The sequence below is a fragment of the Halichoerus grypus genome, chromosome X (genome assembly GCF_964656455.1).
Source record: "Halichoerus grypus chromosome X, mHalGry1.hap1.1, whole genome shotgun sequence".
Classification (NCBI taxonomy): Eukaryota; Metazoa; Chordata; class Mammalia; order Carnivora; family Phocidae; genus Halichoerus; species Halichoerus grypus.
In genome coordinates, this window is record NC_135727.1 from 116,062,409 (window position 1) to 116,075,859 (window position 13,451).

The 13,451-nt window shown below is 35.7% G+C and overlaps 1 protein-coding gene across 15 annotated transcripts in view; it reads left to right on the top strand.

Moving 5' to 3' along the window:
- Nucleotides 1-13,451, top strand: part of RPS6KA3 (ribosomal protein S6 kinase A3) — a 110,733-nt gene that overhangs the window by 74,703 nt on the left and 22,579 nt on the right. For all 15 annotated transcript variants that reach the window (XM_078064477.1, XM_078064475.1, XM_078064476.1 and 12 more), the window contains 6 exons: nt 2,413-2,450; nt 2,890-3,032; nt 3,210-3,280; nt 11,859-11,947; nt 12,153-12,217; nt 12,294-12,396. In XM_078064477.1, the coding sequence (XP_077920603.1) occupies nt 2,413-2,450; nt 2,890-3,032; nt 3,210-3,280; nt 11,859-11,947; nt 12,153-12,217; nt 12,294-12,396 (509 nt within the window). The remainder of the gene's footprint in view (nt 1-2,412; nt 2,451-2,889; nt 3,033-3,209; nt 3,281-11,858; nt 11,948-12,152; nt 12,218-12,293; nt 12,397-13,451) is intronic.

Consider the following 13,451-nt stretch of genomic DNA (forward strand, 5'->3'; position numbering starts at 1 on the left):
TTTTGGATAAGTTTCATATGGCTCCGTTGTTATTCCTCAGATAATTATTAAGTTTTTCTCATCATTTTCCTGATTTCTAACTGTCAAGACACAAAATATAATTCCTGGTGAGAATAAATATTCAAGCATATAGTCCTTAGAAGAAAAAAATTACTATAAACATAAGCTTAAACATTCATAATAAAAATATGTGTTAGTGTTTTATGTCATTTAGTTGAATGTATTTATTGTAAACCATTGGATTAGCATTGGTCATAAAATTATGTATACAGCATGGGCCCTTCTTAAAGTCGAATAAGATCAAATGTAAGTAAGAAGTGAGATTTTTCACAAAGATGCCTAGATGACGCTATTAATTGAAATAACATTTAGTTCTTAAATAATTCAAGTATATACCATCATATAGAACTTGGAAGAAATCTCAATTTTTAGACCAGTTGTTTTATGCACTATAAGGGGTTTTCCACATTCTTTTAAACCAGAACTCTGTTATAATAAATATGGCTGAAAATTATTAGTAGTAGTTGAAAGGGAACTTTGCCTATTGAAAGTAATACAGTTGGCTTTTTCTTTCAAAGATAAAGGATGGGCATGATTATCTTAAAAAAAATCCATTTGCTATAGAAGGCATAAGTAATGTTCTTTTAGCTATGTTCTCTTTTTTTCTCAAAATTATGAAGAGTAATTTGAAGTTTTAGAATTGTCTTTCATGTATTTATTAGACAGAAGGGAGGATGATTTCCACCATACCTAATAATTCCCTTTATATTCCGTAAATGGTTGGTCTGCTTTGTAATCAAGCATAATTAAGATTTGTATTTTTTTCATAAGTCCCTTACGAAGAAGACATGAAAAATAAGTCCCTACTGAATTATCCTCAGTGGTAAACTTTATTGTAATCCTATTTGAATTGATGTAGAAAGGTTGGTAGTATTTCTGACATAGTAAAATTTTATTATAGCAAAATTTGGCTTTCACATTTTTTTTTAGTTAGAATTAAAAGTAAGGAAATGCCTATGTTATGGAATGGCTTTGAATATAAGTGAAACAGTTTATTACTTGGCCTTTCAAGTCAGTATACTAAAATACCTATCCAGAAATAGAATTATTGGCCTATAGCCTAGTACTTATCCCTTCCTATAACTTGTTAATTAATGACATTATTCTCCACTCAAGTATCTCCTAAAGCCAGAAACCTGAGTATCTTCTCCATTTGTTCTTTATCATGATCCATATCTAAGAGCTCACTAAATACCCTTTACTTTCCCCTCTAAATTGTTCTATGAAAATGCAGATCTGATGATCTCTACCTTTCATGCATATAAACTTTTTATGATCTTCAGTGTCCTTGAGAAGCCCAAACTATTTGGAATGCCTTATTGGCTTTTTGTAGACTGGCCCCATGCATTCAACATATGTTTCTTATTTGTCTCTACTCTGCCAGGCACTAAGCTACAAGATGAATAAGGTCAAACCTAGAAGCTCAGAGTTTACTGAGAAAGAGAGAAAACACTGGAGAATGTATACAGTGAAGGGATGGGTCAGTGAAAAACAAGGAGTATAAGGAAGTTGTGTTAAGAAGAGGATTGGAGGGCGCCTGGGTGGCTCAGTTGGTTAAGCGACTGCCTTTGGCTTGGGTCATGATCCTGGAGTCCCAGGATTGAGTCCCGCATTGGGCTCCCTGCTCGGCAGGGAGTCTGCTTCTCCCTCTGACCCCACCCTCTCTTGTGCTCTCTCTCTCACTCTCTCTGTCTCTCTCTCAAATAAATAAATAAAATAAAATCTTAAAAAAAAAAGAAGAGGATTGGATAGCGGGTGCCTGGGTGGCTCAGTTGGTTAAGTGTCCGACTACTGATTTCAGCTCAGGTCATGATCTCAGGGTTGTGAGATCAAGCCCCACGTCCACCATCGAGCGTACTTAAGATTCTCTCTCCCTTTCCCTCTCCCTGTCCCCTGCTCTAAAAAAAAAAGAAAAAGAGGATTGGATGGAGAAACTAGGAAAGAATGATTGAGTCAGATGCCAAAAAAATGACCAAGAAAATGACAACTTTTATGCAATTGACTTAAATATGTGGACCCTCTGTCTATTGTGCAAGCGCTAGGGATTTTAGTTAGGCCAACTCTGCAGAAAGGCATTGGAAAGAGCAACTAGAAATTAGAGTATAGGTTTTGGTTCTTTTCCTAATAGTTTTCAGGTGCCCTTAATACACACTTATAAGGCTTTGCCTTTGGGTTTTGTTATGTATATGTGTCCAAAACATTTTTCTCCTTTTTTACCTTTCCCCTATTCACAGTCTAAAACAATATTTTAGAACAAATGTGGTGATCTGGTGCTTAACACCATAGTTTCAGTTCCAGGTTCTATAAATATCTAGTGGTTTGAAAAGATTTTCTGACTTTGTTTTCTTTCAGCATACTTCTTGATGAAGAAGGTCACATCAAGTTAACAGGTAAAAATCCTCATTTTATTAAAATATTCTCTTCTGGGCGCCTGGGTGGCTCAGTTGGTTAAGCGACTGCCTTCGGCTCAGGTCATGATCCTGGAGTCCCGGGATCGAGTCCCGCATCGGGCTCCCTGCTCAGCAGGGAGTCTGCTTCTCCCTCTGATCCTCCCCCCTCTCATGTGCTCTCTCTCTCTCCTCTCATCCTCTCTCAAATAAATAAATAAAATCTTAAAAAAAAAAAAAAAAGAAAAGAAAATTTAAAATATTCTCTTCTACTCTATATAATTTCTTTTGAGGTTGATTGTGGTACAAATATTGAGTAACACATTGCCTTGAAAACTAGGATTAGAATTTTTTAATAATGTAAATATTAGAACTCAAAGCTTAAACTTTAAATGTGGAAATTATTGTAGGATATTTATGAATTTTATATTTATTTTGGCAGATTTTGGCCTAAGTAAAGAGTCTATTGACCATGAAAAGAAGGCATATTCTTTCTGTGGAACTGTGGAATACATGGCTCCCGAAGTAGTTAATCGTCGAGGTCATACTCAGAGTGCAGATTGGTGGTCTTTTGGTGTGTTAATGGTAAGGATTGGGATGTTTTTTTGAGTTCAGTAATATGGTAGAACTATAAATCACTTGTTATTATATAGCAATTTTACAAGATTTGGTTTGAATTAAGATGATGCTTTTTTACTTTCTGGCCTTGAGATTTTGTACTTATTAACTAATATACCTCTGATGATACTGCCTTTTTTGTAGTTTGAAATGCTCACTGGTACACTACCTTTCCAAGGAAAAGACCGAAAAGAAACAATGACTATGATTCTTAAGTAAGTACTCCCTAATGGATATGTTTTGATGAGATTTAAAAATAAATGCTTCAAACTAAAATATGAAATTTTATTCATCGATATTAGGATTTTAATATTAATGTGTTTCAAATATGAACAAGCCCCGTAGATTTAGAGTACTCATGTTATTTTTTTTTCTGGCCACACAAATGTTGGAGCCTTTGGCCTTTATTCATGCCCGCCACCAAGTACAGCCAGAGACAAGGCCCCTGCCCCAAGCAGAAATACCCAGGCATCCAGGGCTCTGGGTTACATCTCCAAAGGAGTACTCATATAATCCTCATGTTAATGTTAAAATATTGAAAGCTTCACCTTTAAGATTTGGAATATGACAAGGACATCCATTATTCCACTTCCATTCACATTGTCCTGGAGATACTAGCAAGTACAGTAAGGCCAGGAAAAGAAGTAAGGTTTAAGGTTTAAAAAGAAAGAAGTAAAATTGTCATTGTTATATAACAAGACTGTGTCCATAGAAAATCCAAATCTTCGTATACATTCTTGGAATTAATAAGAGTTTAGCAAAGTTGTTGGATCAGAGGTCAATAAATAAAATCTATTTCATATCTATATACTAACAACAGAAAATGGAATTTTTTAAAAAGATAGTCTTTACAATAGTATAAAAAACTCAAATAACTAGGGCTAAATCTAGCAAAAGTTATACAAAAACTCTATGCAGAAAACTAGGAAATTTTATTTAAAGAAAATTTAAAAGGCCAAAATAACTTGGAAGGTTGTACCATATTCACATTGTGACAGACACAGTATTGTAAAGATGTGGGTTTGTATAGATGAGCATTTTCCAATAGAAATGTGATGTGAGCCACATACTTAATTTTAAATTTTTTAGTAGCAACATTTAAAAAGTAAAAAAATATTAATTGTAATATATTTTATTTAACTCAATATATACAAGATATTATCATTTCAACATATAATCAACATTAGAAAATGATTCATGAGATATGATACATTTTTTTCATACTTACTTGAAACTCAGTGTGCATTTTATATTTTTTCCAGGGTGCATTTTACACTTGCAATTTGGGCTAACCGTATTTCAAGTGCTCGGTGCCTGTTTGTTGCTAGTGGCTACCATATTGGACAGCATAACTATAGCCTTAATGCAGATGGAATTTAAATTTTAAGAAGTTTTTTGTACGAAACTTGATAAACTGATTCTAATATAATATATAGTACAAAGGACCAAGAATAGCTAAAACGCTCCCAAAGAAATCAAGATAGGAAGAATTGCTTTACCAAGTATCCAGTCTTACTCTAAATTTAATTAAGACAAAATGTCATTGAAAGAAGTATAGAAAATATACTTGTGCAATAAAATAGAGAGCCAGGTAACAGAACTATATATATATAGACATTTGATTTATGACCATTGGAAATTGCAGAACAGTAGGGAAGTAACAGCCTTTTTAAACAAATGCTAGAAAAATCATATGTAAAAAGATAAAACAATCCCTACCTCATGCCACACACAAAAATCATTTCCAAGTATATTACAGATATACATATATTTTAGTATATGTGCTGCCAAAGTAAGCATACAAATATATATATATTTACATATATATGCAAATAGGCAAAAATAGGTAAAATATATGTAAAAAGGCAAAAAAAAAAAGCTTCTATAAGAGTATAGGAGGTGGGCGCCTGGGTGGCTGCCTTCGGCTCAGGTCATGATCCCGGGGTCCTGGGATCGAGCCCCGCATCGGGCTCCCTGCTCTGCGGGAAGCCTGCTTCTCCCTCTCCCACTCCCCCTGCTTGTGTTTCCTCTCTGGCTGTCTCTCTCTCTCTGTCAAATAAATTAAAAAAAAAAAAAAAGAGTATAGGAGGTTATTTTCATGATCTTTGGGTGGAAATATAGTCTTCAGCTACAAAAAGCACTAGCCATAAAAGAAAAGACTGATAAATTATTATTACATTAAAACTGATTAACTCCTCATCAAAAGATTCCATTGAGAGAGTAGAAGAAAACATTTGAGACATATAACCAGCAAAGGGCTTGTATCCAGAATATATCAAGAACTCCAGTCAATCAATAAGAAAAAGACAGCCCAATAGAAACATGGGTAAGAGATGCAGGGACTTCACAAAAGAGGATATTTAATGGCCAATAAATAGTTGCTCACCCTCACTAATCAGAAAGTACAATGAGCTACAACTGCATATCCACCAGAATGGCTACCAGTAAAAAGACTGACAGTATAAAGTGCTGACAGGATGTGGAGCAGTGGCAAGTTTTATCTATAGCTGGAAGGAATATAAATACTCTTATAACCACTTTGGAAAGCAGTTTTTGACATTATCTTCTAAAGCCAAATATATGTATACCCTCATCCAGTAATCCCATTCATAGGCATGCACTCAGTTTACATGCATCAAGGTACTTGCACATCAAGAAACTAGAACAAAGATGTTCATAGCAGCATTATTTGTAATAGCCAAAAAGTGGAAAATGGATCACTAGCAGTAGAGTGGATTCATAAATTATGATATATTCATACATGAGATACAGCAGGGGTTGACAAACGATCTGTAAATATTTTAGGCTTTGCAAGCCAATACACACTGTGTCTGTCACATATTCTTATTGTTTATTGTTTGTTTCCAACACTTTAAAAATGTAAAAACCTGGGCGCCTGGGTGGCTCAGTCAGTTAAACCTCCAGCTCTTGATTTCAGCTCAGGTCATGATCTCAGGGTCATGGGATCAAGCCCCATGTCAGACTCCGCCCTCAGCACAGTCTGCTTGTCCCTCTCCCTTTGTTCTTCTCTGTCACTTGTACTCACTCTCTCTCTCAAATAAAATCCTTAAAAAAATGTAAAAACCATTCTTAGCTCGAAAGCCATACAAAAAGAGACTGAGGCCTTTGGCCCAGGGGTACAGTGTGCCATACAGCAAAGACAATGAACAAACCACAGTTATATGCAGGTACTTGGGTAAATCAAGTAAGAATGCTGAGCAGACAGATACAAAAGAATAAGTAACTATATGATTCTATTTATAGTTTTTTTGTTTTTTCTTTCCAAAGATTTTAGTTATTTACTTAAGAGAGAGCAAGAGAGAGCATGAGCAAGGAGAGGGAGAAGCAGGCTCCCTGCAGAGCTGGGAGCCCGATGGAGGGCTCTATGCGGGGCTCGATCCCAGGGCCCCAGGATCATGACCTGAGCCGAAGGCAGACGTTTAACCAACTGAGCCACCCAGGCGCCCCTCTATTTATAAAGTTTTAAAGTAGACAAACTAAAGCACAGTTTTTAAGGTCCATATTTAGATGGCAACAGCCAAGGCAAAATAAGAAAAGTGGTTACATTGAATGAGGGGTTACAGTGTTATATTTCTTGGCCACATGACTTTGTGGTAAATCAGTGAATTATACTTTGGTGATGTTGGGGTTGTGCAGGGTTGGTTTGTTTTGCACGTTATGTTATTCTCCACAATAAAAAAGGTAAAAAAATATTTGCTATATAAATTAATGTTCCCTAAACCTTCATTACTCCATCGATCCTGGCCCCTTCCTTTCAGCTAACAAATATACTCTAGTGTCGGGAAAAAAAAAAAAAACCTTTCTTTGACCTGGCTTCCTTTCAACTTTCTGCCCAACTTTATGCATCCTTTCATCACAAAGCCTCTTTAAAGAATAGTCTGTGCTTTCTGTTACCATTTCTTGGCTGCTTTTATTCCACAGCCTGTTGATCATTCATTCCCACCACTCTCCTGAGACTCCTCTTATTATGGTCAGCAGTGATCTGGTTGCTTAAACCAGTGGCAGGTTGTTAGAAAGGTGACTCTCCGCACCATTTGTTCACACAATTCATTCAACAGATGATTGAGTTCTTGCTACATTTACATAGGATGCAATGTGAACAAGACGGACAGGATCTTTTCCGGTCTCACAGAGCTTGCATTCTAGTCGGGGAGACAAGGAATTAATATTTTTTTTTTATTTTTTATTTTTTTTAAAGATTTTATTTATTTATATGACAGAGAGAGACACAGTGAGAGAGGGAACACAAGCAGGCAGAGCGGGAGAGGGAGAAGCAGGCTTCCTGCCGAGCAGGGAGCCCGATGCGGGGCTCGATCCCAGGACCCTGGGATCATGACCTGAGCTGAAGGCAGACGCTTAACGACTGAGCCACCAGGCGCCCCAGGAATTAATATTTTAAAAAATGAATATAATAATATCAGATAGTAATAGGAGCAATAGGCATAATAAACCAGATTATTCTTGAAGTGTGAGGGAAGGGGCAGGGGCAGAAGCCATTTTAGAGGAGACAGTTAAGAAAGGTGTTTCTGGGAGTATTTGACATTGTTGGCCACTTTCTTCCCATTTAGATCTTCCTACTCGCATCTGCTTCTCCTGCCTCCCTAACAGTTCCTCTTTTGATCTCCTGCTTGACCATTCCTTCTCTGCCTGCTTTTCTCTGTTTAGTTACGAAAAACTTCTAATGTAATTCGCAAAAATAGAATTAATACAGTGAACACATATATCAGTCATGCAGATTCAACAGACATCAAGATTTTGTCACATTTGCTTCATCTCTTTCTTCACTGAAATATTTTAAGCATTCCAGACATGCCATTTCTCACCTACTGCAGTTTGCATCTCTAGAAAATATGGATGTTTTCTTACATAACCACACCTAACAAGACACTGCTAAGGTATCCACTAATACCAATTCTTAACCAGACTTTTCAGATTTTCTCCAGAACTGTGTCTTTATAGTCCCAAATCACATCTGAACATTTCATTTGGTTGTATTTCTCAAGCTTCTGTTTTTCCAGAACACTCTACCTTGTTTTTCCCTACCATTTACTTGTAGAAGAAACCAAGACAGTTTTATAGAATTCCACTTTCAGAATTTATCTTGTCAAAAAGACAACCTCTCAGTATATGAAACAAAAAGCATAAAGCCAATCCTATTGCTTACTATAGTAAGGGAGAGTGATGCTGATCTAATAGTGTCTAAGCAGCATAGACCACTCTTCTTAACATAGGGTTTGGGGGAAGGGTGGAGTTCAAGAATTGGCAGATTTTCAGGGCCATAAGTGGGTTGACATCATCTCTAAGAGTGGTTACTTGGGTGGGACTGTTGTTGATCACTTGGCACTCAGGTGTGGTTGTTGGGAGTCAGTCCACTCTTGTTTGGCTGATTTTCACAGATGAAGAGCAGTTACTGATTGGTTGGTTTGGAAAAAAACAAAAACAAACAAACTGTTTACCTAGGCAGGTTGTTTTTGATCAATTGAATGAGTTTAAAGCCAGTTCTTGTGGCTCTCTTGTTAACATGGTTACACAATTAGTCTTTTCCTAGGAGTGTTGAAATTGTTTTATTCTCCTTGTAATATTGTTTAACTTGTTCCTTTATTGCATTTCTGGTTAAGTTTTTTTGGGCAAGATTATTTCATAGCTCATGCTGCACCCTATTGCATCACATCAGAAGGCTTAGAACACCTGGTTGTCCCACTTTAAGTGATGAGTTCTATAGTTACAGCTGATTCCTCTATTACAAAGTTCCCTGGCAGGCTTTCATCTAGTGGTTTCAACCATTGGTAATCATTACTTGAAACAGTTATTTTATTAGGGATTCAAAAATCGTGATTTTCTATTACTTTTATTCCTTCTTTATTTATTAGCTGGTATTTTCCAAAACACTGAACTTTCTCTAATCAACTAGGGCTCTTTAGTTACCTTGAAATAAGGCTCAAACAAGAAAGTCAGAATAAATATTTGATTCTTAATTATTTCCAATTGCCAGAGCCCTGATTACCTCCAGTGGGGATGGTGTCCAGTGAGTTGGGTTTTATGTTAGTTTTTTCTTTTTCTTATTTTACTAAAATGAATCTATGGGATTTAATAATCAGTGTGATTCAGCATTTTCAAACAGTTGCATTCATTATTTTTAATGCTCAAATTGTTCTTTTTCTGACCACTCTTTAAATGTTCTTGTACCCCAGGGTTTCATCTCTGATACGCTTTTCTTCCCTTCTGTGCTCATTTTCCTGGCTAACTTCAGTCTTTCCTATAACTACTGTCAGCATTTTAATTACTCTCAAATCACTCTTTCTTTAACTTAACCAGGCATCAGACCTATATTTGCATTTACTCACCTGCATGGCTCTCTGAAAAAGTGATATGTATGACTTAACATTTTTAAACTAAATTTATCTGTTTGCTGTTCTTTTTTCTTGTTGTATTTTCAATTAGCCTCATTTCTAAGCACGCTGCTTCCCAAGCCAGAAACCCAAAAATCATTCTTGATTTCTTCCCCTCTCTTGCACATGCAGGTATTGACCAAATTTGCTCTCAGAAATATTTCATTGTCCTAGGCTTTCCTTTACATTGCACTGCTTACAGTTCTTAGACCATGGTGGTTTCCTACCTACACTACTGAGTCAAGCTCCGAAGTAGAATGCCTACAACTACCACCACTTCCCACTCCAGGTCAATCTATACTACCTTTGGAGTTACCTTGTTGAAAATAAATTTGGTCTTGTTAGTCCACTGTTTAAAGACCTCTGCTATATCCTTATTACCTAATATGGCAGTATTTTCCCAGATTTGTTCAACAGAATCCTAATTCTACAAGATGTGAATAGGTATTCTCTGAAAAAGAGGTACTGGAAGCAAATGTTTAGAAAAATACTGATTACTTTAGATTTCTCAGCCTTTTATATGCAGTGTATTTTATTCTGTGTCTCCAACAGGGGGTATAATAGATACATTCCACAAATTTATTAGATCATGAAGTATTTTGTTGTTGTTGCTGAGTGTCTAGAGAATTTAAAGTTATTTAGTAAAATGTTGGGGGAACACTGGCCAAGTGAATAAATTCTCAACCTTTAAACTGCATTTAAGGCCTTTCAGTCTCTCATGTTAAATTAGATGATCCCCTGCTGTTCCCTTAGCAGTCTTTCCATATGTCCTTCTGAATTTGCCTCTTCACATATTAGGGTTATCCTTGGGTTATCCATCTCTGTCTTCCCCACTAACTGTGGGGGGCTATCTTCATCTCTATATCCTCAGCACTAAGGAATATCTGGCACGTAGTAGCTCAGTAACAACTCACTGAATAATAAATGGATCTATTTCTGAAGTAGAAATTTCTCTGCTAGCCATTTCTCCAGCTCTGTTACTATTTTCATACTTAGAGGATCATTAGTTCCTTAGTTTATAAGTTAGAAAAAAAGAATAAAATTATATATTAGAGCTGAAACTGACCTTCAAGCTCATTCAAGCTGGTGGGTTTCAGACTGTGTGCTGTAGACTCTTAGATGTTCCACAGACCCTTTTCCCACCAGCTCCTCTTCCTTGTAGGACTATTAAAGGGAATGGGAGGAAAACATAGGCATATGTAGCACATGTTCTTTTAGCAGTTTTAAATAGTGGATTTCTTAAATTTCTTTTGAAAAAAGGTTCCAAGGCTACAGTTTGGGAGCCATTGATCTGACGGTTAGTCCCCTTGCTTATAAAGAAGTGGTAACAGACCGAAGGGAATTGTCTTTTCCCAAAGGTCACAAAGTTCTTAGTAACAGTGCCAGAACTAAAACTCAGATGATCTTACTCTCACAACAGTGCTTGTTGCAAAATTTATAAAAACGGAAAAGTTTGTTAGAAGATTATGGACTAGGGGTGCCTGGGTGGCTCAGTCAGTTAAGTGTCTGTCTTCGGCTCAGGTATTGATCCTGGGATCCTGGGATCGAGCCCCACATCGGGCTCCCTGCTCAGCAGGTAGTCTGCTTCTCCCTACCCCTCTACCCCTCTCCCTGCTTGTAGTCTGTCACTCACTCTCTCTCTGTCAAATAAGTAAATAGAATCTTTAAAAAAAATTATGGACTAAAATTCTATTAAGTGTTCACACAAAAAAACTATACACAAATGTTCATAGCATCTTTATTTGTAGTAACCCAAAATTGGACACAATCCAGATGCCCTTCAACAGGTAAATAGATAAACTGGTACATCCACACCGTGGAATACTAATCAACAACTTGGATGAATCTCAAGGGAATTTATGCTGAGTAAAAAAAGATTGCACACTTTATGATTATACTTACATAACATTCTTAAAATGACAAAATTATAGAAATGTAGAATAGATTTGTGATTGCCAGAGGTTAGGAATTGGAGAGGGAAGGAGGCAGGTATGGTTATAAAGGGATAACGTGAGGTATGCTGGTGGTAATGAACTGTTCAGTATCTTTACTGTGGTGGTGGATACAGGAACCTATACATATGGTAAAATGGCATAGAACTAAATTTAAACACACAATGAGGGCAGTTAAAACTGGAGACATCTGAAGGAGATCAGTGGATTGTATCAATGTCAGTATTCTGGTTGTGATAGTGTACTATAGTTTTTTAAGATGTGACTATTGGGGAAAACTGGGTAAAAGGTACACAGGATCTATCTGTATTATTTCTTACAACTTAGTATAAATCCACAATTATCTCAAAATAAAAAATGATTAAAAATTTTAAAATAAAATACAAATACCTCCAAAAAATAAAATGTTATTGTGTGGATTTATTATTTAGAGCCAAACTTGGGATGCCACAGTTTTTGAGTCCTGAAGCCCAGAGTCTTTTACGAATGCTTTTCAAACGAAATCCTGCAAACAGATTAGGTAAAATTTGTAATTAATTTGTTTCTTTTGTGTGTTTGTTGGTCTTTGGGGTTTTTTGATGGGGGGAGGTAGATATTTGTTTTTGTTGTGGAATTATGACATAGTAGGACAAACATTAAAAGCAAAGACTAAATAAATTATATATTCCTCCTTGAAATAAAATTACCATTTAATCAAAAATTTTAAACCATTTAATTTTTGATAGGTGCAGGACCAGATGGAGTTGAGGAAATTAAAAGACATTCATTTTTCTCCACAATAGACTGGAATGTGAGTATAAAATGAAAATTTGTTTGAATTTTTTTTGTAATTAATGCATGTCTAAGTCTCTCTTTTTTCCCACCAGAAACTGTACAGAAGAGAAATTCATCCACCTTTTAAACCTGCAACTGGCAGGCCTGAAGATACGTTCTATTTTGATCCTGAGTTTACTGCAAAAACTCCCAAAGGTAAGGAGAAAATGTAAAAACCTAAATGTAACATATATATGTATGACTCTTAATGCTATCCTCATATCTCCCCGTCATACCATATCCCTGCTGCAATAACTAGATAATTAATAAATCCTTTATAGCATTTTATAGCAGTTAAGATCCTTGTTAAATCTTTTAGCAAATTAGGTTGTGCCTTAAACTTTGATACTATTTATGTGAAAAAATTCTTTGGTTGTGCATTTATTTACCTGTAGCTATTTTTACATGAAATACTCTTCAGTATAGATAGTACTCTTTAAAACTCTGATATTAGGTAGTATTCTGGAAGTACTTGTCAAGTTCGAATGCAAAACATAAACTTTATATGAGGTGTGATAATTTCAAAATGATTCATATCCTGTGTCATGCTTTATCCTAGAATTGCGTAAACAGTGACTATTATTAGAGAAATTATCTTTGAAATGGTAATCTGTATTTCATTAAATTAGTGTGTGTATGCATGTAATGGTGTGTTCTGCACTCTCGTACTCTCTCATTTAGGTGTACCAGACCCCAGGTTTATCATTGACAAGCAAAGAAATAAAAAGTATATTTGCATATATTTTCTATAGAGTACATCATTTAAACCTCACTTTATTATAAAGCTTTCCAGTCAATAACCTCATAAATTATGTTAAACACTGGTGGATATTTATTATTTTTATAAGACAGTCTTAGAAATTTTGATTAATACATGAATAAAATTTTATCAAATACATGAACAGTGGTATGCATAGAATTGATGATATATGGTAATGTTTTACTTTGCTTTCTCATTACAATTTGGCCTGATAGAGGAAAAATCTCAAAAGAGAGCAGTTATATATTGTATTCTGCCCAGATTGGTTCTCTTAGAAGAGTTCTTCAGTATGGTTCTCTTAGCAGAGTTCTTCAGTATAATACTGTCACATTGGTTTAAAATGCACTAAACAATCTTTGTTGCTGAGAATATCAAGCTGATATTAAAAAAGAACTTTATGTGGAGTTGATATTTAAGTATATTTGCCTGTTTGCTTTTTGCTTGCCCTTAG